This window comes from Eutrigla gurnardus, assembly GCF_963514095.1.
Source record: "Eutrigla gurnardus genome assembly, chromosome: 1".
Lineage (NCBI taxonomy): Eukaryota > Metazoa > Chordata > Actinopteri > Perciformes > Triglidae > Eutrigla > Eutrigla gurnardus.
In genome coordinates this window covers 34,788,662-34,809,535 of record NC_139915.1, presented here as the reverse complement: position 1 = coordinate 34,809,535, position 20,874 = coordinate 34,788,662, and the positions used below count along the sequence as shown (strand labels likewise).

Below are 20,874 nucleotides of genomic sequence, written 5' to 3'. Positions count from 1 at the left end.
CATCCTTGATCTTTGTCCCGTGGACCCTCAGCCCCAGTCACAGCCTCAGGAGCCCCAGCATATTCCCCAGCCCCAGGAACATAAAAAGACAAGGCAGAGTAATTACACATTTGTTGCACCCAATCTGTAAATTTGTCCCATGTTTTTTGTAATCAATGTATTAATCTAAAACAAGTTACACAAGGTGAATTCCATGTCTTTCAATGAATTTAGCTGCTCCCCCGAGACTCTGAATATATCATTCTCTAACTTTTCCCAACTCTCATCCCCAGCTGCAGACCCTAAGCCCCAAAGTGAGCATCCGCGGAAAAAGAAAAGACAGTGTAAGTACACATTTGTTGCACCCAATCTGTAAATGTGTCCCTTTTGTTATTGTTGTATTAGCCAAAAACAAATGAACCCAGGTGAACTTCACCTGTTACAATCAGTTAATAAAGGGTCAAATACACCCATGCCAGTCTGATGTTAGCAGTTAATCGTCTGCCTTTCCTTGAAGTTGTATACTTTTGTAATTGTATAACCAACAAGTTTGTTTTCAGTAAATGCTTAATTCTAATGAATAACTTTGATCATGCCAACAACAAATAAGTCATTGAACTACACTATATACTATGACATGGCTTACCATTTCTTACTATCTCTCTGTTATTTTAGCTATCAATAGCAGTGCCACTCCAGCTCAGTTTTGAATTCCAACATCAGCACCTCCCGTAAGAATGTGAAATGTCATTGGTTAACTTTTCCCCTTGCACCCTCAGCCCCAGCCACGCTCCCAGGAAAGGCACGATCAGCCCCAGCTGCAGGTGAGTGTGAATAGGCATAGGATGAGATCCATTAGAGCTGAAGTAGACCAGAAAGAGATCCGAGTCCTCTTTCAGAGAACTCATAATGTGACGTTCTTTTTGCTTTGGTCCACTGCTTGGTTCACTTTAAAAGGACTAGGTTTGGTTCAGTTTAAGGGGACAATATGTGAAAACACCCAGACATTAATACTATACTTATTTGTGTGTTTGTGAAACAAGCAAAAATAATACTAAACATGATATAATGTCATTATTATAATTAAGATGCTAATGGATGATGGCCTAATACCAGAGAGTTCATAACATGCATATAAGGAAGTTGATGATACAATCAACGCAGAGCAACTACACAGCCCACAAAGCACTAGATAACTGAGGCCCCATCAGAGCTTAGGTGTACTAGGAAGAGATCTGAGTCCTCCTCTTTGACATGAACTCATAATGTGTGCACAAAAAGAATGGAGTGCTTTTTGCTTTGGTCCACTTTAAAAGGTATTAGTTGGGTTCAGCTCGACGTGAATGTTTATTAGAATGCTTTTTGTGTCGGCTCAGCATTTTAAAGTCACTACAGACAATGTGCATGTACTTGCCTCTTGGGACTTGAGATTGTGAAATGACCTTAGGCCTGACTCAAACTTCACTGTGTACCTGTGGGCACTTTATGGCATAGGCATTGTTAGATTAAATGTGTTTAAGTACACAAGACTGCATGAGGCTACTCTGAGAAACTGTTTAAGTGACTGTTTAAGTCTTGATGTTGCCTGGGTGGCTATTGGACTTGTTTGTGTGACTAGTGTCATTCACAGAAACAACAGTGTACATGGTCACATCCAACTTCTCTGCCAGCTTCCTCTTACCTCTGTCCCCCTTGTTAGCCAGTAGCCAGCTGCTCCCTAGCTCTCTTGTAGTATTGCTCTGTCTGCCTGGGCTGCTGCTTCCCAGCATGACACTGCTCCACCACTCTTTTGAATACTCACAGGATCTGTGACTTGTTGAACTGTTATTCCAAAAACCTGTTTTTTGCTTTTGTCATTTAAGGTTGCAAAAAATGCAGGCGACAGACAGTCTTCCCAATGAAGGAAATCATGGCAAGACGAATGAATGGGGTATGCGGATCCGAGCACGTCCTTTGCAACCGTCATTGTCTTTGTAAAGACGCAGGGACCTCCTCTTAACACTAGCGACCAGCTCCTCGATTCGGCTGGTCACAGCAGCAACATCAGCATCATTTGGGGATGTCGTTGCTGAGAAGAAGAAATGAAGATATAAGAAATATGCTTCTTGATTTCATGAAAAAATATTATTTCTGGTGTATGGGCAAGCGAGCCTCAACAATCTCTGTAACTGAGAGGCTACACTTGTAGCTAAGGTTGAGTATAGTTAGGTTAGATCTTTATTGTCCCCATGGCGATAATCTTTTCCACAAGTCATCAGCAATCAGAGTATGTGCTCTTCCACTACGATTACAATGAACCTCTTTGGAACTGCAGCCAAGCTTAGTCAGTTTAGTACACCTGACACACAGGTTTAAGGCTACGTGCAGTTGCTACAAGCTAAATTCAAACCATGAAAAGAAATTCACAGTGATAGAGCTATTAAAAGAAGCTTGTGTCGATGACAAGACAAAACAAATGTGTTTATACTTTCATAATTCTACAAGCACAGAAGTGATACATCCAGCAGCATATCAAACAGTATATTCTACCTTCTGCCCACTCATTGACATCAATGGTCCAGCTCTCCAGTTGTTTGTCTGTGATGTCCATTTCCATTTTCAGAGCCTCCAAGTTATGCAGCTGGCTTCGCAGGGTTGTTGTGGCCTTTAAACACAAATAAAAAAGGACAATGTGGGAATTGCCTACAACGTTGAATATTCTTGATAAGGAATGTAAAGTGCCTTCACTATTAGAAAACCACATACAATTAATACTGATTAAATATACAGTATATTCGTATATACATGGACTATCAATATGTGTCACACCGCGGTGAGGGATGTCTTGTCTTGGTTTGTGGTCTTGTGAATTTTCATGTTTTATTTTTTGAAAAGTAACTCTCCTCTCGTTTCAGGTCACTTACCCTTCCTCCTGTGTCATCAGTCTGACGTCATCCCTGATCCCTGATTGTTTCCACCTGTTCCCCATTACCCCCATGTGTCTTATAGTCTGCGTCTCCCTTTGTCCTGTGCCAGAATGTCTCGTTCCCTCACGTGCATCTCCAGCCCCATGCTCAAGCCTTGTTCATTCGTAAATTGTCGTGCCAGGAATCCAAGTTTTCGAAGTGGTATTTTGATTTTCCCTTTTCACCTCTTAAGAGAGTAATTTTTGTTTGTACGTTTTCAGTCTCAGTGAGAGTAGTTTTGGTTTATAGCTTTTCCTTTTCCTCATTGTCGAGTGACCCTTTGTTATAGTTTTGTTAGATCCATAGCCGTGTGTTTAAAGATTCATAGCTCTTGTTTTTTCCCTCCCTCGGGAGCGCCTTTTGTTTGTCCGATTTTCATAGTGGTAGATTTCGTTAGAGTAGATAGAGTTCTGTCCTGCTAGTTTTTCCTCCGTTCGGAGTGATTCTCTGTTTCCTCCTTTTTGGAGTGATTTTCTGTTTTCACCTTTTGTGAGTTTTTGTTTCTTGAGTTATTCCTTAGCCAGCGTTTCATAGCTATTTATTTTATTACTCTGATTTAAGAACTGAAAAGCAATCATCCCAATAAAGACCAGTTTGATCACCTTCCACTCTGCATCTGAGTCCTATCTCTAGCCCAGGCCTGACAATATGTGGTATGAAATATGTGTAAATTACATTTTATATCAAGACACAAAATACAATTGACACTACATATAGAACCATCCGTATATTCCACTGTATCTGGGCAAGTCTATATTTTTGTGATATATGCCACTTTGACAATATTGTTATGCATGTTGCAGAAGGGAAAACTGGTGTCTTTACCTTCTGATATCGGCGGGCAAGCGTGGAAGCCAAGTTGTCAAACTTGTGCTGGTTCCAGCGCATGGCCATGATCGTCAGCATGTCTATGCGTCCTGCAAACATCAAACATATGAGATGATCATCCTTCTTTCAAAAAGCAGTAGTAGAAGAAACTGTGCAGACTTGTTGGGTACCACAAACTTTTCCCAGATAATAAATCACAGTATAGTACTATGGTACTAACCCGCTGTCTTGTTCCATTTGACTACTCACCCATGAAAGGGCTAGTGGGGAAATAGCACAGGATAGTGAAGAAATAGCATGAAACAGTGGCGCAGGACAGTAGGCAAATGGCAGAGAGCACTATGGCAGGACAGTAGGTGAATGGTATGGTATGCCCAACCAACAACAGTACAGTACATTTCTTTTTATCACATTGCCCCTCATTATCCTCACTTTAAATAACATAGGATGATGGTATTGTAATCCATCCATCCATCTGTGTTGAATATTCTAAGCTTTATATTTTCAGAGTCAGCATATATGCATGAGCTCAAAGTGGCTCACCATTGTCATCAGGATCAAATTGTACTGGTTACCATACCTGCTTTTGACATGTGCTTGGTTGTAACAGCAATCCTCGAGAGGAAGGCGTTGCACTGCTCGACCTCCTCCCCAAGAGTGGAACCAGCCCCCTCCTGATACGCTCCGCTCCATTTCACCTTTAAAAAGAAAACAAGAAAAGAAAACCAAATGGCAACAATCTTATGCAGGTTTTCAGGGAACAGAACATCTCACTGACAATCATTTTTTCTTACCTCACATTTGAAATCGTGGGCTTTGGCATGAAACACTGAAAGAAATGGCCTCATGGTGAGGAGATGCTGAAGCTCAGGGCATTTCTCTGCCACTCTTCGGAGGTAAGGCCAGTACTTACATGCCACATCCATGGCACAAAATGTCACTGGCTTACAGGCCATTTCTTTTTGGAGGAACAGGGGGTAGGCAAAAATCTCCCCCCTGAACATATTGAGGGCACGAAGAAGAACCCCATGACGACACACAGCGAGTTCCAGGCCCTCCTCGTCTGTTTTCCCTGATGACTTAGTAGATGTTTCACGTGCCGCTGACCACTGCCCTCCACAGACACCTCTTCCAGAGGCCTACAACATGGAAGATGGTTAACAGTCCAAACTTGTTCAAAAAATGCCCTCTTTGTTTTATAGGTAAATATAATGAAGTTGTGCAAGTTTACATGACTGGTTGAGGAATGGACATAGTCCACGAATCTTGAAACGTCATCATCTTTTGCAATGAAGACGCCATCAAAGATGGCTGGTTCCTCAGATCTAAATAAAAGACATACTTAGACTTTCAATATTCATATGATTTTCAAAAATTCACAACAGTTACTTTCAAAATGATGAGCTGTCTATGCAAACACAAGATTTAGTAATTACCTTGCAGCACTCTTGAACCTATAGTGCTTGCGGTTCCCATCAACTGAGACCGCAAGCATGTCTGGGCTGCACGCTGGGCAGTGGAAGTGGTCCTCCCTGCACAATTTCTCCACTTGGTATCGGACGGCCTCCCACTCCAAAAAGCTGGTTCGGAAGCTGTCTGCTGTGATGTTCCCAGTCTGATTCAAAAGAGAACAGTAACAGAGAACAAGAAATTAAAGAACTTAGACAAAGGGTCGCAGGTGTATAAATGTTAATGTAGTGTAATATAGTGTTAATGTTCATGTATCATGATCATATCATATAACTCACAGTATTATCTCTTGAGTTACTTAACTTATTTAATACTTACACGGCCAAAGCGGATAGTCCGTCTGTCCAGCATTCTTAAAAATGCTTGGCTTGACATCCCTGGTGCTGCCATCTTCACCTCTTCAAAAGAATAAAGGATGTCCAAAGCATATACCGTTGCAAAGTGAGAGGTGGCAGGCCAGTAGTCATTGGAGACCATGTCATCCAGTCCAGGAGTCCATGAGGCTTCACAAGCCTCGCATCCAATCTCAGGCAATTTGAGATCATATCGCCCTGGAAAAAAAAGAAATATATATATGTAAGGCACAGCCGAGCTAGTATGTGCTTATGTTTGTTATTTAGCAGACGCTTTTGTCTAAAGCGACAGACAAAAATACAACAATCAAAATTAACATCAATTTGTCATTTTAATTATTATGTAAATCATAAAATAAGCTTAGGAGAGAATAAAAAGATATCAAATCCCAGGAAATAGGAACAGGTGCCAACATCAGTAACCCTCATTGATGTTGCAGGCGTTAAAAATCCATTTTGCAACAAACATCACTCATACAAACCGGATCATTTGAATGACATAACAGTTGCTCATTAGATGAGTGCAGTGGTCTAGATGGGGTGTAAGGTATGCGGTCACAACGTGAAGCGGAGTGGCCTTTACACCTCGGAGTGCATTAACATTTTGATATTCCAACGTCGCAAAGTCCATTATCTTGCTTCTACCACTGTTGCCAAAAATGATGCTCATAAACTGTCAAAATGTGGTCAAAAACTTTATGAGATGTGCAAATATCTGAATTTTAATGCACAGTCTAACATCACAATGGGAGATTTAGCCAAACATTTGTATAATCACATACAGATAATACATTTGCGTCTGCATGATGCCGTCATATTAATGTGTCATAATAATATGATATTAATACGTCCATATTAAGATGACCCTAAGCGTCTTTGTGTTTAGAGTTGATATGGTGTGTGATCAGGAAATAGCTGTGGGTGACATTCTGCAGCCACGTTTACAGAATTGACCCCATCCCGACCCCTGAAGTTCTTCTTACCATTCATTGTAACCACAACGATGGACTTTCCTGCGATGACACGGGATGATCCTCGTGGACAGCTGCATATTTCTGCTGGCATCTCCAAAGGTATAAGACGCTCTTAGACAAAAAGGAACATGTATGAGAAATAAAGCACAACATATGTATTTACTGGCAGCTATTTTGAAACCAGGTAGGACTTCATGGCTTCATCAACTGATCAGAAATCAGTATTCAGTTTTCCAGGTGATAACTGGAAAAAATATAGTCTGAGAAGGGGACTCTCAAAAACTACAACTTACCACACTGGGTAAGAACACTCTCCACAACACAGGTTGTCGGAGGCAATGGTTCAAAGAAACCATGCATCATGGAATCCCTGTTGTGGAAGACTCGATCTCGATGGACCCTGATGTCACACTGGCCACAGAGGAAAGGGTGTGGTCGGCAGTCACAACAGCGGATAACTGCTGGATGGTCTGCACATTGTTGGCAGACTCGAGTTGCCACCTGCCGTTGTTTGCCCACCATGGTGTTGACCAGCCGGGATCTCTCTTTCGCCCACCACCCTGAGATCAGACTCTTTCCAGTCGACCAGTCGGTTGCGGCTTGAGGTGGTGTATCATCCACATACAGGTCCTTAGCCAGTGAGCACTCAAGCTCTTGAAGGAAAGACTCTGTTAAGACAATGCACAACACTGAAAACCAACGGCTTATAACAACAAAAGATAATGGCATTGAATAACAGTCATTTTGAAATGTGTAATGTTATCTGTTATCTATTGATCAAACACAAAACAATCAAAACACAAAACTATGAAATGTACATTCCTATCGTAATAAATGAACATACTGTTTTGCATCAGTGCAGACAAAATAAAGAACATACCAGCAGTAACTGAAGGAAAGTTGCTGGTCACTTCCCCACTGGTTTCCAGAGCCATGACAGGAGGAGAGACACCAGTCTTCCGAGTGTGGCTGTGACTGGGACCTGCTGTAGCAAAAAAGCTGTTGCTTTTTACACTCGATGACACAAACTTTTAACGTCTCAGTTTCCTTGATGCTAGGCACAGGTATGTAATAATAACCTCAGATATGTTCTAATTCAGACCCAAGACTTGTGATCATGTTGTATACCATTCCAAGATAAACTAGATCTGGAGATAAAGTCTACATTTCAATTAACACGAATGTAAAACAAATCTGACCTGCTTGTTTTCGGGATGATCTGGGTCTGCCATAAATAATGTTTCCATCGCAGTCCCTCTTAATCCACCTAACACCTTGATTGCAGTTTGATGGCTGGCTGGTGGATGGTTCTGCCTCCTGGTGCAAGCTGATGAGCTGTTGGAGGTTTTGGAGGTGAGCCTGATGTTCAGCCTGACCAACAAGGTCACTCAACTCCTTCTGGAGCCGGTTCGGCTCAGGATCAGACATTGTACAGGGAGGGAGAGAGGGCAGGTGAGGGGAGAGGGAGGGAGAGGGAGAGAGAGAGAGAGAGAGAGACACTGTAAGATAGTAAGAGAGAGGACAGAAAGTAGAGAGACTGACCAGATACAATACAAATGTGGCTCTTCAAAGTGCCTTTGTGTTGTTATAGGGTGCTGCTAATCAGTAGTTGGAAGTGACAGGGATAAGGGAACCTGTTGAGAAAGAGAAAAACAAATCAATATAATATAGAATAGATCACCAAACTACAAATTACAATATGAATACTTTAAGTGATGTGTAAGTCCATACTTCACATAAAATAGTTACAAATTCAGTTCACACAGATTAAAAATGAATAGTTTTTAATACACCATTTCAATAGTTCACGTTCAGTTCATTTTATTCAAGCTATAGAATGATCCTTAACCTAGCCCTATTATATGGTATCTTTGGTGTCCATGGATGTTTACCAGCTTGCAAATCATTGAATTGAAGTCTGGCAGTTGATGGCGTTGTGACATGAACTTGCCAGGGTTAACTTGAATCCAACATTTTTATTCAGATTTCAATCTCACATAGTCTGAGCTAGTTCAGTGACTAGCAACTAGACTGCATTCAGTTCATCGTTCTAGAAAACATAGCGTGTTCTCCTGGCTAACTATTAGCTAACTATGTGTAGCACTTAGGGTTGCCACCGGTGTGGACCCGCCACACCGGACCGAAAATCGGCGTCTTTGAGAGAGTCGGCGTCCGTGACATGAGTCTCCTTGGTGTGGTCGCTGGAATCGGCCCACGTCGGCGTTCATTTCAGCCGATTCAAATGTGTAATCCGCCATTCCAGTCGGCCATATTAAGTAGCCCGACTTCATTTACCGACGCGAGTCGGGCAGTCGGTGCGGTGTGGACCCGCCTAAGATGTTGTATATATCTATCCTATGAAATCGCATACAGTGCGCATAAACATTACCAAAAAAACACAACTACAAATGGCAACAATTTAACAGCATAATTTGCTTGCTTTTGATGAGGGCATGCTGTTTAATTATTTAAGCAGAATAGCAGGCAATTCTTACGTGGGATGTCGAAAAACGCAATGGTCCTAAGGAGCGTCTCCATGCACGATAAATGATTGCCTGAAGGAAAATATGTCTTCGTATTTATTTATTTGTTTGTTTGTAATCCAACTCCACTTACACCACAGCTAAATAAAAAACATATATACAGTCAAGATAAACACCTGTAACACAAAATGCATCACCTGAAACCGAAACTTCCAGCGCAGGCAAACCGCACGTTGGCTAACCCCCTTGCGTCAAAATCAACCGATGAGGGATTTGCGTTCAAATCAGATGACCCTCTGCGTCGGAAATAGACGCAAAGGGGATATGACCAATCGTCAGTATGTGACGAGTAGAGATGAGACTGTGTTCAACAGCTGTGAAGAGGAGATTTCCATACTTGAAAGGGACAGTGAACCTTGCTCTCAAGTATGAGCAGTCAGACTCTGGAGCTTTGATGGGATTCTCAGATGCTGACTGGGCTGGTGATCAGGATGACCGTCACTCTACGACAGGCAATCTATTTCTACTGAGTGGAGGAGCGGTGAGCTGGCTCAGCAAGAAACAGGTAACAGTTGCACTTTCAACAGCAGAAGCTGAATACGTCGCACTCAGTCAAGCCGCTCAAGAAGCTATCTGGCTGAGACGATTACTGAGAGATCTTGGAATGGAGGCTACGTCCACAGTGATCCTGGAGGACAACCAAGGAGCCAGTGAACCACTCCAGGACTAAACACATAGACATCCGCTACCACTACACCCGTGAATGTGTGCAGAATGGACAAATAGAACTGCAATATTGTCCAACAGATGACATGAGGGCGGACATCTTGACCAAGCCACTGACTAAACAGAAGTTTGAGTATCTCAGGGGAGAGATTGGACGTTTCCCTGTTAGAGATTGGATGTGTAGAGTGGTTTGTGCTTGACAGGTGAACGCCGAACGCTGCCGGGTTAAAGCAAGTCTAAAAGCAGGTGGAAAAGAGTTCCAGAAAGTGACTGTAAATGAAAAAAATTGGGTTTAAAGACAGATGGCAAGAGTTTAATAGCAAATTATTTAATAGCACTAAGCAAGGCAATTTTGAAAAACAAAGGAAAAAGGGAAGCCTTTGTTGTTGTTTAACCCTCGGGGCACTTTGGGGGACCGTTTGGGTACTTTTGATTTTTGAGTATCAATATCTCTGTCAGTTTAACGCCTACTTTTCTGAAACTTCTCCAAGGAATGTCTTTTAATTTTTAAAACATTTTTTTTCCATCCATTTCATTGCAAGATGTATAGAATATACCATAAAAAAAATTCCCACACCTGCCACCTTCGGGACCGTGGCGGGCCCCATTAACTCCCATTATAAAACCATAAAATTAGGTTTTTTTGACATACTGTGAAACGGTCATTTTTTTCTCTAAAGCCAGCATCAATGTGACTTCCCAAGCCTCTCCCTTCAAAATAACAGAAAAAAAGGTTTGAGGTGTGCTGACTCCCTCAAACCACTGGGGGCAGTAGAGCAAACCACACACAGTTTCAATGGATGGAATGGTTGTCTTATCCTGCAGAATGCATGCCAGTGAAGAGGCTGAAATCCACAAAAATGGTCTTAGTGTGTTGGAATTAATATAAAAGAGTGGTGTGAATGTGTTTGAGAATAAATTGTGTGTGTGTGTGTGTGTCTGTGTGTGTGTTTGTGAAAATGAGCTCTTCACAGGCAAATGGAGATTTGTGCATGTCTTTTTTTCTTGATCAAAAGAGAGACTCCACTGCACTGTTGGCTGTGTGGTATAAAATATCAATGCTGTTGCTTCTCTGAAGTCTGCACAACTAGTTTGCAGCCTGGTCAGACTGGTCATTTGTCCAACAGACAGCAGACAGTCATGAGGAGCAGCCTGAGATCAGAGCACAGTGTCACAATCGGAGCCTAGTTCGTATTCTGCAAAATGCATGACCAGAACGGCTCAAATATGGTTTGGGTGTGTTGGGATTGATATAAAAGAGTGGTGTGAATGTGATTGATTGTGTGTGTGTGTGTGTGTGTGTGTGTGTGTGTGTGTGTGTGTGTGTGTGTGTGTGTGTGTGTGTGTGTGTGTCTGTCTGTGTGTGTGTGTGTCTGTCTGTGTGTGTGTGTGTGTGTGTGTGTGTGTGTGTGTGTGTCTGTCTGTGTGTGTGTGTGTCTGTCTGTGTGTGTGTGTGTCTGTGTCTGTGTCTGTGAAATTCAATTCCGAAGGGCCAGGTGGGATTTGTTTATGTTTTTGTTTCTTGATCAAAAGAGACCCTCCTCTGTAGTATTGGCTGTGTGGTTTTACATTTACATTTAGGTCATTTAGCTTTTGTCCAAAGCGACTTACAATAAGTACATTTGTCAAAAGAAAGAAACAAAGAAACCACAACGTATCATTGCCGATAAAGTAAGAGCTAAAAAATAGTCACCACTGAGGACCATAACAGAGAAGAGTCTGGACTTTGTTGAGCAAAATTTGTTTGATTTCAGCGATGGTGGTACCAGCCGGCCAGCTGAAGTAGAGGAGTGAAGTGCTCACCTCAGGGCGTGAGGTTTGACCAGTGTAAATGGTCTCATTTATATAGCGCTTTTCTCCAAAGCGTGTTTGGAGGTAGATGGGTGCCGTTCCATTGATGGCCCTGAAGGCCAGTGCCATCGTCTTGAATTGGACGCGTGCTGCAACAGGGAGCCAGTGGAGGTCACGGAGGAGGGGGGTCACATGGGAGAATTTGGGTAGATTGAAGATAAGGCGTGCTGCAGCGTTCTGGATACGCTGCAATGGTTTAATCGCAGAGGCCGGGAGTCCGGCCAGGAGAGAGTTGCAGTAGTCAAGGCGGGAGATGACCAGTGCTTGGACCAGGAGTTGCGTTGCATCCTTTGTGAGGAAGGTCAGAAACCTGCGGATATTGTGGAGGGCAAATCTGCAGGATCGGGCCACAGCAGTGATGTTGGGGGTGCAGGATAGTTGGTCATCTAGGATTACACCCAGGTTCCTCGCAGTTGAGGAAGGTAATACTGTGATGCCCTCGACAGTGACCGACAGGTCCATGCAAGGGCAGTCTTTCCCTGGGATGAAGAGGAGTTCGGTTTTATTCAGGTTAAGCTTGAGGTGATGTGCAGTTGTCCAGACAGAGATGTCAGCCAGACAGTCCGAGATGCGAGTTGCAATGTGAGTGTCAGAGTACGGGGGAAAAGAGAGGAACAGCTGGGTGTCATCTGCGTAGCAATGGTAGGAGAATCCATGCGATGTGATAACAGAACCTAGTGATCTGGTGTATAGTGAGAACAGAAGCGGTCCTAATACTGAGCCTTGAGGGTAAGGGTTAGGGTCCAGAGAACAGGGTTTGGACATCGAGCTATTCCATGTGACCTGAAAGGTGCGATTTGATGATGTGAACCAGGCATTTTTGTATGAAAAAAGGGCCTAAAACATAAAATAATAATACTAAGCTTTATATCTATTGTTAGGTCTGAAATTGTTGAAAAGGTTGATGCAGTGAAAGTGAATTTTTTTTTAATTTATTCATTTTTTATGACACTTTTATGAGAGGGACCCCATTTTGGCCCGAAAGTAACAGGTGTAAGTTTTTTGGAAAAACCTCTAATGTCTCCAAAAATAATAATGCATCAAAAACAATGATGTTATCAATTTTTGACCTAGTCAAGGCTGTAATAACTTAATCCCCAATAATCCTCTTTGCACCTCATTTTTGGAAAATATTGCATATTTTGTGTTTTTTGCATTGAAATTACACATTTTTTGTATGAAAAAAGGGCCTAAAACATAAAATAATAATTATTATTATAATGAGCTTTATATCTATTGTTAGGTCTGAAGTTGTTGAAAAGCTTAATGCAGTGAAAGTGAAAAAAAATTCATTCATTCATTTTTTATGACACTTTTATGAGAGGGACCCCATTTGGGCCCGAAAGTAACAGGTGTAAGTTTTTGGAAAAAACTCTAATGTCTCCAAAAATAATAATGCATAAAAAACAATGATGTTATCAATTTTTGACCTAGTCAAGGCTGTAATAACTTCATCCCCAATAATCCTCTTTGCACCTCATTTTTGGAAAATATTGCATATTTTGTGCTTTTTGCATTGAAATTAGACATTTTTTGTATGTAAAAAGGGCCTAAAACATAAAATAATAATAATTATTATAATAAGCTTTATATCTATTGTTAGGACTGAAGTTGTTGAAAAGTTTGATGCAGTGAAAGTGAAAAAAAAAATTCATTCATTCATTTTTTATGACACTTTTATGAGAGGGACCCCATTTGGGCCCGAAAGTAACAGGTGTAAGTTTTTGGAAAAAACTCTAATGTCTCCAAAAATAATAATGCATAAAAAACAATGATGTTATCAATTTTTGACCTAGTCAAGGCTGTAATAACTTCATCCCCAATAATCCTCTTTGCACCTCATTTTTGGAAAATATTGCATATTTTGTGCTTTTTGCATTGAAATTAGACATTTTTTGTATGTAAAAAGGGCCTAAAACATAAAATAATAATAATTATTATAATAAGCTTTATATCTATTGTTAGGACTGAAGTTGTTGAAAAATTTGATGCAGTGAAAGTGAAAAAAAAAATTAATTCATTCATTTTTTATGACACTTTTATGAGAGGGACCCCATTTGGGCCCGAAAGTAACAGGTGTAAGTTTTTGGAAAAAACTCTAATGTCTCCAAAAATAATAATGCATCAAAAACAATGATGTTATCAATTTTTGACCTAGTCAAGGCTGTAATAACTTCATCCCCAATAATCCTCTTTGCACCTCATTTTTGGAAAATATTGCATATTTTGTGCTTTTTGCATTGAAATTAGACATTTTTTGTATGTAAAAAGGGCCTAAAACATAAAATAATAATAATTATTATAATAAGCTTTATATCTATTGTTAGGACTGAAGTTGTTGAAAAATTTGATGCAGTGAAAGTGAAAAAAAAAATTCATTCATTCATTTTTTATGACACTTTTATGAGAGGGACCCCATTTGGGCCTGAAAGTAACAGGTGTAAGTTTTTGGAAAAAACTCTAATGTCTCCAAAAATAATAATGCATCAAAAACAATGATGTTATCAATTTTTGACCTAGTCAAGGCTGTAATAACTTCATCCCCAATAATCCTCTTTGCACCTCATTTTTGGAAAATATTGCATATTTTCAGTTTTTCGCATAAAAAGTACACAATGTTCGTGTGAGAAAAAGGCTTAAAAACAGAAAAAAAAGTTAAAAACTAATAACAAACTTTATATCTAAGGTTAAGTCTGAAGTTGTTGAAAAGGTTTATGCAGTGAAAGTGAAAAAAAAAAGGTTTTTTTTTCTTTTTTATGACACTTGTATTGGCGTGGCCCAAACAGGCCCGAAGGTAGTGAGTGTGCGTACATTTTTAAAGTGCCCCGAGGGTTAAAGGCTTATTTTGTGAAGAAGAGCACGGCTCTGTAATATTATTTAAAGCCTTAAAATGCTATTGTAAAATGAAGTGGGAGTGTTGTAGTACCGTCATTTTATCAATAGATGGTGCTGTTCTCTATTGCTTGTTACCAGAGGAACGGGAGTTCCGGTTCTGCGCTGTGTTGTCTCGTGTATGTTGTGGAACGGAATAAAGATCCCGTAAAAACAACAGCAACAACACACAGATGTGCTTCATGCAAAACACAGCTGGATTTAGTACTTTGGATGGTTTTGACTTTAAAAGTCTCATATAGATGTTTTGTGTGAAAGATTGCTCCACTACAGTTGATCTAGACACATGAAAACTAAATGGAAACGCTTCAGAATGTGTTTTTATTTTTTTTCAGGTTTTTGTAAAAGTAAAAAAAAACAAAACACAAAGACATGGTAACTAAAATGTTCTACAAAACAGAGTTGTAAGAAAAGGATTGGAAGACATTTAGGCTCTGGATCCCGTCTCCTGTTGGCATTTGGCCACATCACCTCATCCACATCACAGGCAACGTCCTCCCTTGCCAAGCAACGGGGGAAATATCTCCTTGCATGCCGAATCCAACCCTGTATGGACCTCACCTCAATGTGGCCGCATGCCTCTTCCATGGCTTGTAGAAGAGGCATGCGGGCATGTGGTTGACGGTCATAAACCTTCCAGCGCCATGCTGAAAAGAACTCCTCAACTGGATTCACAAATGGGCTGTACGGTGGCAAGTTGAGTGCAATGAATCTATTATGGTTGGTGAACCAGTCCCGGACCAGAGCCGCCCGATGGAAACTGACGTTATCCCAGACGACAACAAACTGGGGCTGCTCTGGGCCGTCCTGGACTACTGGTTCATGAAGTGTGTCCAGAAAGCCACTAATGAGGGCTGTGTTGTAGGGACCGAGGATGGAGTGGTGATGCAGGACTCCCTGTACACTGATGGCGGCACACAAGGTGATGTTTCCCCCGCGCTGACCAGGGACATGCACTATGGCCCTTTGCCCAATAATGTTTGGGCCCCGACGTCTGGTTTTCTCCAGGTTGAACCCAGCCTCATCTACACAAATAAACTCATGCTGCTGTGGAGCTGCATCAAGTTCCAGGAACCTCTAAAACAGAAACATGTAGATAATGTACAGTGAATATAGTGTGATTGAAAACACAGGACTATCACATATACATTTACACACAATACTGTGTGTGTGTGTGTGTGTGTGTGTGTGTGTGTGTGTGTGGGGGGCTTACTTGCACATAGTCATGACGGAGGTCTTTGACTCTCACACTGTTCCTCTGGAATGGAACTGGATATAGCTGCTTCAGTGAGATGTTGTGCTTTTTGAGGATCAGGAGAGTGTAGATATGCTGACAGTGTTGATGCCAGTGAAGGTTATTTGATCTGCAAGGATCTGCTCTCTCAAATCACCAAGCCGGATTTCATTATTTGCCAAAACAATATTGACGATGGCCGCCTCCTGTTCATCACTGAACATAGCCTGCCTTCCACCCTGTGCAGGTCGTCTGGCAGTTCTGTAGAAAATGAAACATCATACTTTAAACCCATAGACCTACGCTAATACACCAATGTATTGTACTGTGCATTTGAACAATGTGCAATACTGTCATTTCTTTGGTCCATTTTAGTGTGGAAACTTCAAAACATACCTGTTTTCCAGTCTGAACGTTGTAATCATTGAGGCTACTGAGTAGCGACTCAGGTTTGGATGGACTCTCTGCCCAGCCTCCCTCATTGTAAGGCCATGATTTAGAACATGGTCCACCAAAGTGGCCCTCATGTCATGGGATATTTGTCTTCTGTTGCCTGCTCCCCTTCTTCGTCCTCTTCCTCGTCTTGCTGCTGCTCTTCCTCTCCCTCTTCCTGCCTCCATGTTTCCAAAGTTGGCCCAAAGGAGCTGAGCTCACATCAGGTGTGTTTGTAGTGCTATGGCTTAGACTGATTGGTCTACAATTAGATGTTAAATGTGTTCATGTGTGTGAGTCAGTGTGCTTTTCCAATTTTAGTTGTGTTTTGTGTTTGAAATCGATGTGTTTTCCCAACGATTGCATGAGTCTTCCTTTTTGAACAATGTGTCTTATGTAAAAAAAACAGTGTGTCGTGTTTTGCAAGAAGTGTGTTGGAGAATTTCAAACCCAGTGCAAAGCATATATTGTGTTTGCAGGTTTGGTGCTTTTGTTTAGGGCATGGTCACCAAAGCTAGAGGTTGGGATGATTTGGGCATAGCAACCACTTTTAGTGTTTACAGGTTTTTACGATTGTTTACACACTAAAATAAAAATGTCCACACAATTTGTGAAATTCCACTCCAAGGAGCAAAACACCTCCACAGATTTGCACAACATTACACACAATGTCTGCTTCACCCTTTTTGTAAAACATTACACAGGGATTTGTAAAACGCTACACACATTTTCACACCTTAGACACAGAGAAGGATTGTGAGGTCACTTCCTTGTCATTACAAAGCCCCGGATTGCCAACGACCACACTAATGAACACATTGGATCATCACATCCACCAAGTGTGGAAGCACACATGGGCTTATTGGAAAACGCAGCACTCAGGTGTGCTATAAAAGGCAGCAGGTGAGTTCACCTGTCTTCAACAACAATGGAAGGAGCTAGAAGAAGAAGAAGAGTGAGAATGAGAGGGGGAGCTCAAAGAGGAGATGAAGGAGGTAGAGGAAGAGGAGAAGGAGGTAGAGGAGGAGGCCCAGGTAGAGGAAGAGGAGAAGAAGGAGAGAGAGGAAGAGGTAGATAAAATAAATACTTGAAATATTCAGTCTGCAGCATCAGTGTTGTGCAGTGCTTGGTAAGTTTATAGTAGGCCTATTTGTGTACATTCTCCCTATATCTCAAACTAATCATGAAGAATGTTGTGGGTTTGTCACTATTTTTATCTAAATTATCCCTTACATAACAATGTCTGGACAAAAATCTAGCACATGCTATTTCCTCAAATGAGTTTTTTTACAAATGTGTTTTTTATTGATCACAGCAGTGTGAAACTGGCTGCAATAGTGTCTGATCATTGAGGACTGTGTTGGTTCAATGAAAACTAATAGCATTTTCACAGATATGTGTGTATGTTTTGACTGAAGTATGTTTTGACTGAAGTATGTTTTGACTGAAGTATGTTTTGACTGAAGTGTGTATGTTTTGACTGAAGTATGTTTTGACTGAAGTATGTTTTGACTGAAGTATGTTTTGACTGAAGTGTGTATGTTTTGACTGAAGTATGTTTTGACTGAAGTGTGTTTTGACTGAAGTATGTTTTGACTGAAGTATGTTTTGACTGAAGTGTGTTTTGACTAAAGTGTGTTTTGACTGAAGTATGTTTTGACTGAAGTGTGTATGTTTTGACTAAAGTGAGTCATTTTGCAAACAATCTAGGAATTATGCAAATTGAGTGTGGTGTTTGGATAATTGTGATTATATTTTTTAAAAAGAACCCAGTTTTCAAAATTGCATGTAAACAATTGAAAAAAACTGTAAGCATTAGGCAGAAACTAAACAATATGATAGTTTAAACAGACGCACCAATGCCCATGGAACCGTGCAGCACAGCCTCCACTGGGGGCGATACGGAGGAGACAGGACCTCATTCAGAGCTTTTAAAACCTAAAGTATACCTTAAACTCGTGCAAATGCAGTATTTAATCAGTAATGTGAAATATTGTTGGTGAAAAAGGCATACTAAACGGACAACGTATAGTCATTTGAACATTTTATTATGGCTTTTTTACAGTTTCATTTATTCCTTTTAGGGTGTCATTTATTGCCCCAAGTGCTCCGACAACTGCTGTCAATAAAGTGCACATCTCCGCCTGTCTCTCCAGAACCTCTGCAGTGATGATGTTTGGTCTGGGCGCAGCACGGGGGGCAGCAGTGGGACCGCTCTGGGGAGGAGACCTGGCCGACATCATGCTGGTGCCTGGCTCTCAAACATTTAATACAATAAAAATGTCACCCATGTAACATGAGTAAGCCTCATTATTTGTAAGAAATTGTGTACAGTCAGGTTGATTTTTACAACGCAAGCAAAAGGGGGTTGTTGGTTCCCATTCTGCTCTGGCTCTGACGCGAGTGCGTCCGTGTCTCCTCCACCGCTTATGCCAGAGATGGACTCTGACCCTATCAATGAGGCAATGTTGTCCTCGGTCCCCGTCAGGATCAGGCTGGAGTCTGGTTGGCCTCCTCCAGTCTGCCTGATGCTGGCTTCAGTGCAGCAACAAGCTTTTTGGTGGCCAGCTTTAAATCGGACCACTTTTTCTTGACCTAAATGTAAAGAATAGTCTTGATTAATTAGCAGGCATAAGCTTTGAGGCTGCGGATGAAAAGATTAATTTAAGTTGTGAGGCGTAGCTTAAGTTATTGATAATTATATCCAAACCTCAGCCGGAGTCCGTTCCTCTACAGCAACGCTGTTGACTGCCTCCGTGATCTTCTTCCAGACAGCGTTTTTATGCCCCTTTCACTCCACTCTTCAAACTGCAGAAAAGCACATCTTTTTTTCGCTCCACTTCAGATGTTAGGAAGCCGATCTCCGTGTCGGAAAAGTTTGTTTTCTTACCAGTATTTGGTCTCTCCATGTTTGACCTCAGTGGGCGGGGCCTCCGAACCAGGAATATTTAAGGGCGTAACATGTTAATGACGATTGAATTCAGCCGCCGCATTTATCAAGACCCGCTCATTCCTACGCTGAGATTGGTCAGATACGAACGTTTCATAAATCACACGTGTTTCCTGTCGTACGACCAAACCTACGCTCAGATCTGCGCCCGTTTTCACGCAAGATTGATAAATGAGGGCCAATATGTGGAGGGAAAAAATAAAGGAAATATATCAAATGGAAGAAATAACATATTCCCTGAGACTTCAAAAACACATCTTCACTAAAAGGTGGAGCCCTGCTATGGATATACTAATATAACTCTGTCTTTTATTTCACCTTGCTTTATTCTCATGTATTTATAGTTTTCTTTGTCAGTATAGTCTCCGTCGCTTTTGTTGTTACCTTGACTGTTATCTTGTGTATGAAACAGCAGATGTGATGAAATATGATTCTGTACATGATTTTGAATGAAACTTAAATAACAACTAAGTTTTAAAATGGATTTGGAAAATAATGATGATGAAGAAGTGACTCCAGCTATTCTCTGGGATGCACTAAAAGCGGTGATCAGGGGTCAAATAATAGCCATCTCCTCATATGAGAAGACAATTAGATAAGAAAAAGTTAGAACATGAGAAGAGGACTTGAAGAGACGACAGAACCAACATGCAAAGTCTCCCCAAGATGACAACAAACATAAGATTATACAATGAAAAACAGAAATAGATGAAATAAATACTCAGGAAATCCAAAGAAAACTCCTTTTCACAAAGCAACAATACTATGAAGTCGGTGGGAAATCCCTGAAACTTCTATCATAGAAGTTAAGAAAACAACAAGCGGATAGAACTAAACATAAAAGAAGAAATTCTGCAACAAAAGAAATAGAAACTTGTCCAGAGAAAGTTAAACAACGCTTTGAAAACTACTATCAAACATTCGATTCCCAACCAGACGAGCAACGCCAACCAGATGGATGCCTTCCTGGCCCAGATAAACCTCCCAAAGGTTACTGATGAACAAAATGACTAATTCATATCTAAATAACAAAAGAAGAAATTCAATCAGCAATCAGGAGAATGAAAGGGGGGAAGTCTCCAGGGACAGACGGCTTTACCACAGAATGGTCCAAAACAATGCAAGATCAATTCATTCCAACATTATTAAACCCCCCCTCATGGAGGGAGGCAATGATTTCAATCCTACCTAAAGAGGGCAAAGACAGGCTGGAGTGTGGGAGTTATGGCCCTGTAAGTCTTCTAAATAAGGATTCTAAAGGATTCCCCTCCATTTGAACTAAAGAATAGAACATATACTAGCAGTATTAATACATGAGGACCAGACTGGCTTTGTCAGACAAACACAGACCAAGATAATATCAGGAAAACACCACACATTATGAGACAAATCACACAAACTAGAGACACTGATATGAAGTTTGGATGCAGAGAAAGCCTTCCATTCAGTTTTTATAGAAAGGACTTTAAAACGTGGCTTTCATACAACTATAATCCACACGATTGCAGCATTATACAACAAAGCAACAGCTAGAATTCAAATCAACGGTGATTTAACCATTCATTCATTCTGGAAAGAGGAAGGAGACGAGGGTGCTGTGATGGCTGCTCCTCTTCGCCCTGTTTATAGAACCCAGAAGTCATTGATTAGGCAAAGATCAGATAGAAAGGGGGCAACAACGACATCCGGGGGCAAAAACTGGCCCTGTTTGCTGACCACTTATTGATACGTTTAATACAACTACACACACACTCCCA

The 20,874-nt window shown here is 41.1% G+C and overlaps 2 protein-coding genes and 1 long non-coding RNA gene across 3 annotated transcripts in view; all 3 read right to left on the bottom strand.

Moving 5' to 3' along the window:
• Positions 1-20,874, bottom strand: part of LOC311015324 (uncharacterized protein) — a gene marked incomplete at its 3' end in the record, with an annotated part of 558,532 nt that overhangs the window by 313,611 nt on the left and 224,047 nt on the right. The window lies entirely within an intron of this gene.
• Positions 3,523-9,570, bottom strand: LOC311010686 (uncharacterized protein; the record flags this gene model as incomplete). Its single annotated transcript, XM_084005275.1, has 11 exons — positions 7,749-9,570; positions 7,430-7,531; positions 6,843-7,217; positions 6,559-6,660; positions 5,541-5,773; positions 5,189-5,367; positions 4,984-5,077; positions 4,547-4,891; positions 4,333-4,450; positions 3,750-3,841; positions 3,523-3,564 (listed from the first exon to the last, which is right to left on the bottom strand). Exons 1-11 carry the CDS (start codon positions 7,975-7,977, stop codon positions 3,523-3,525), a joined length of 1,911 nt encoding a protein of 636 aa, XP_083861401.1. The 5' UTR covers positions 7,978-9,570.
• LOC311029500 lies at positions 14,889-16,482 on the bottom strand. The gene is made up of 3 exons (XR_014598887.1): positions 16,132-16,482; positions 15,715-15,996; positions 14,889-15,578 (listed from the first exon to the last, which is right to left on the bottom strand). It is a non-coding gene; the product is annotated as an uncharacterized lncRNA (long non-coding RNA).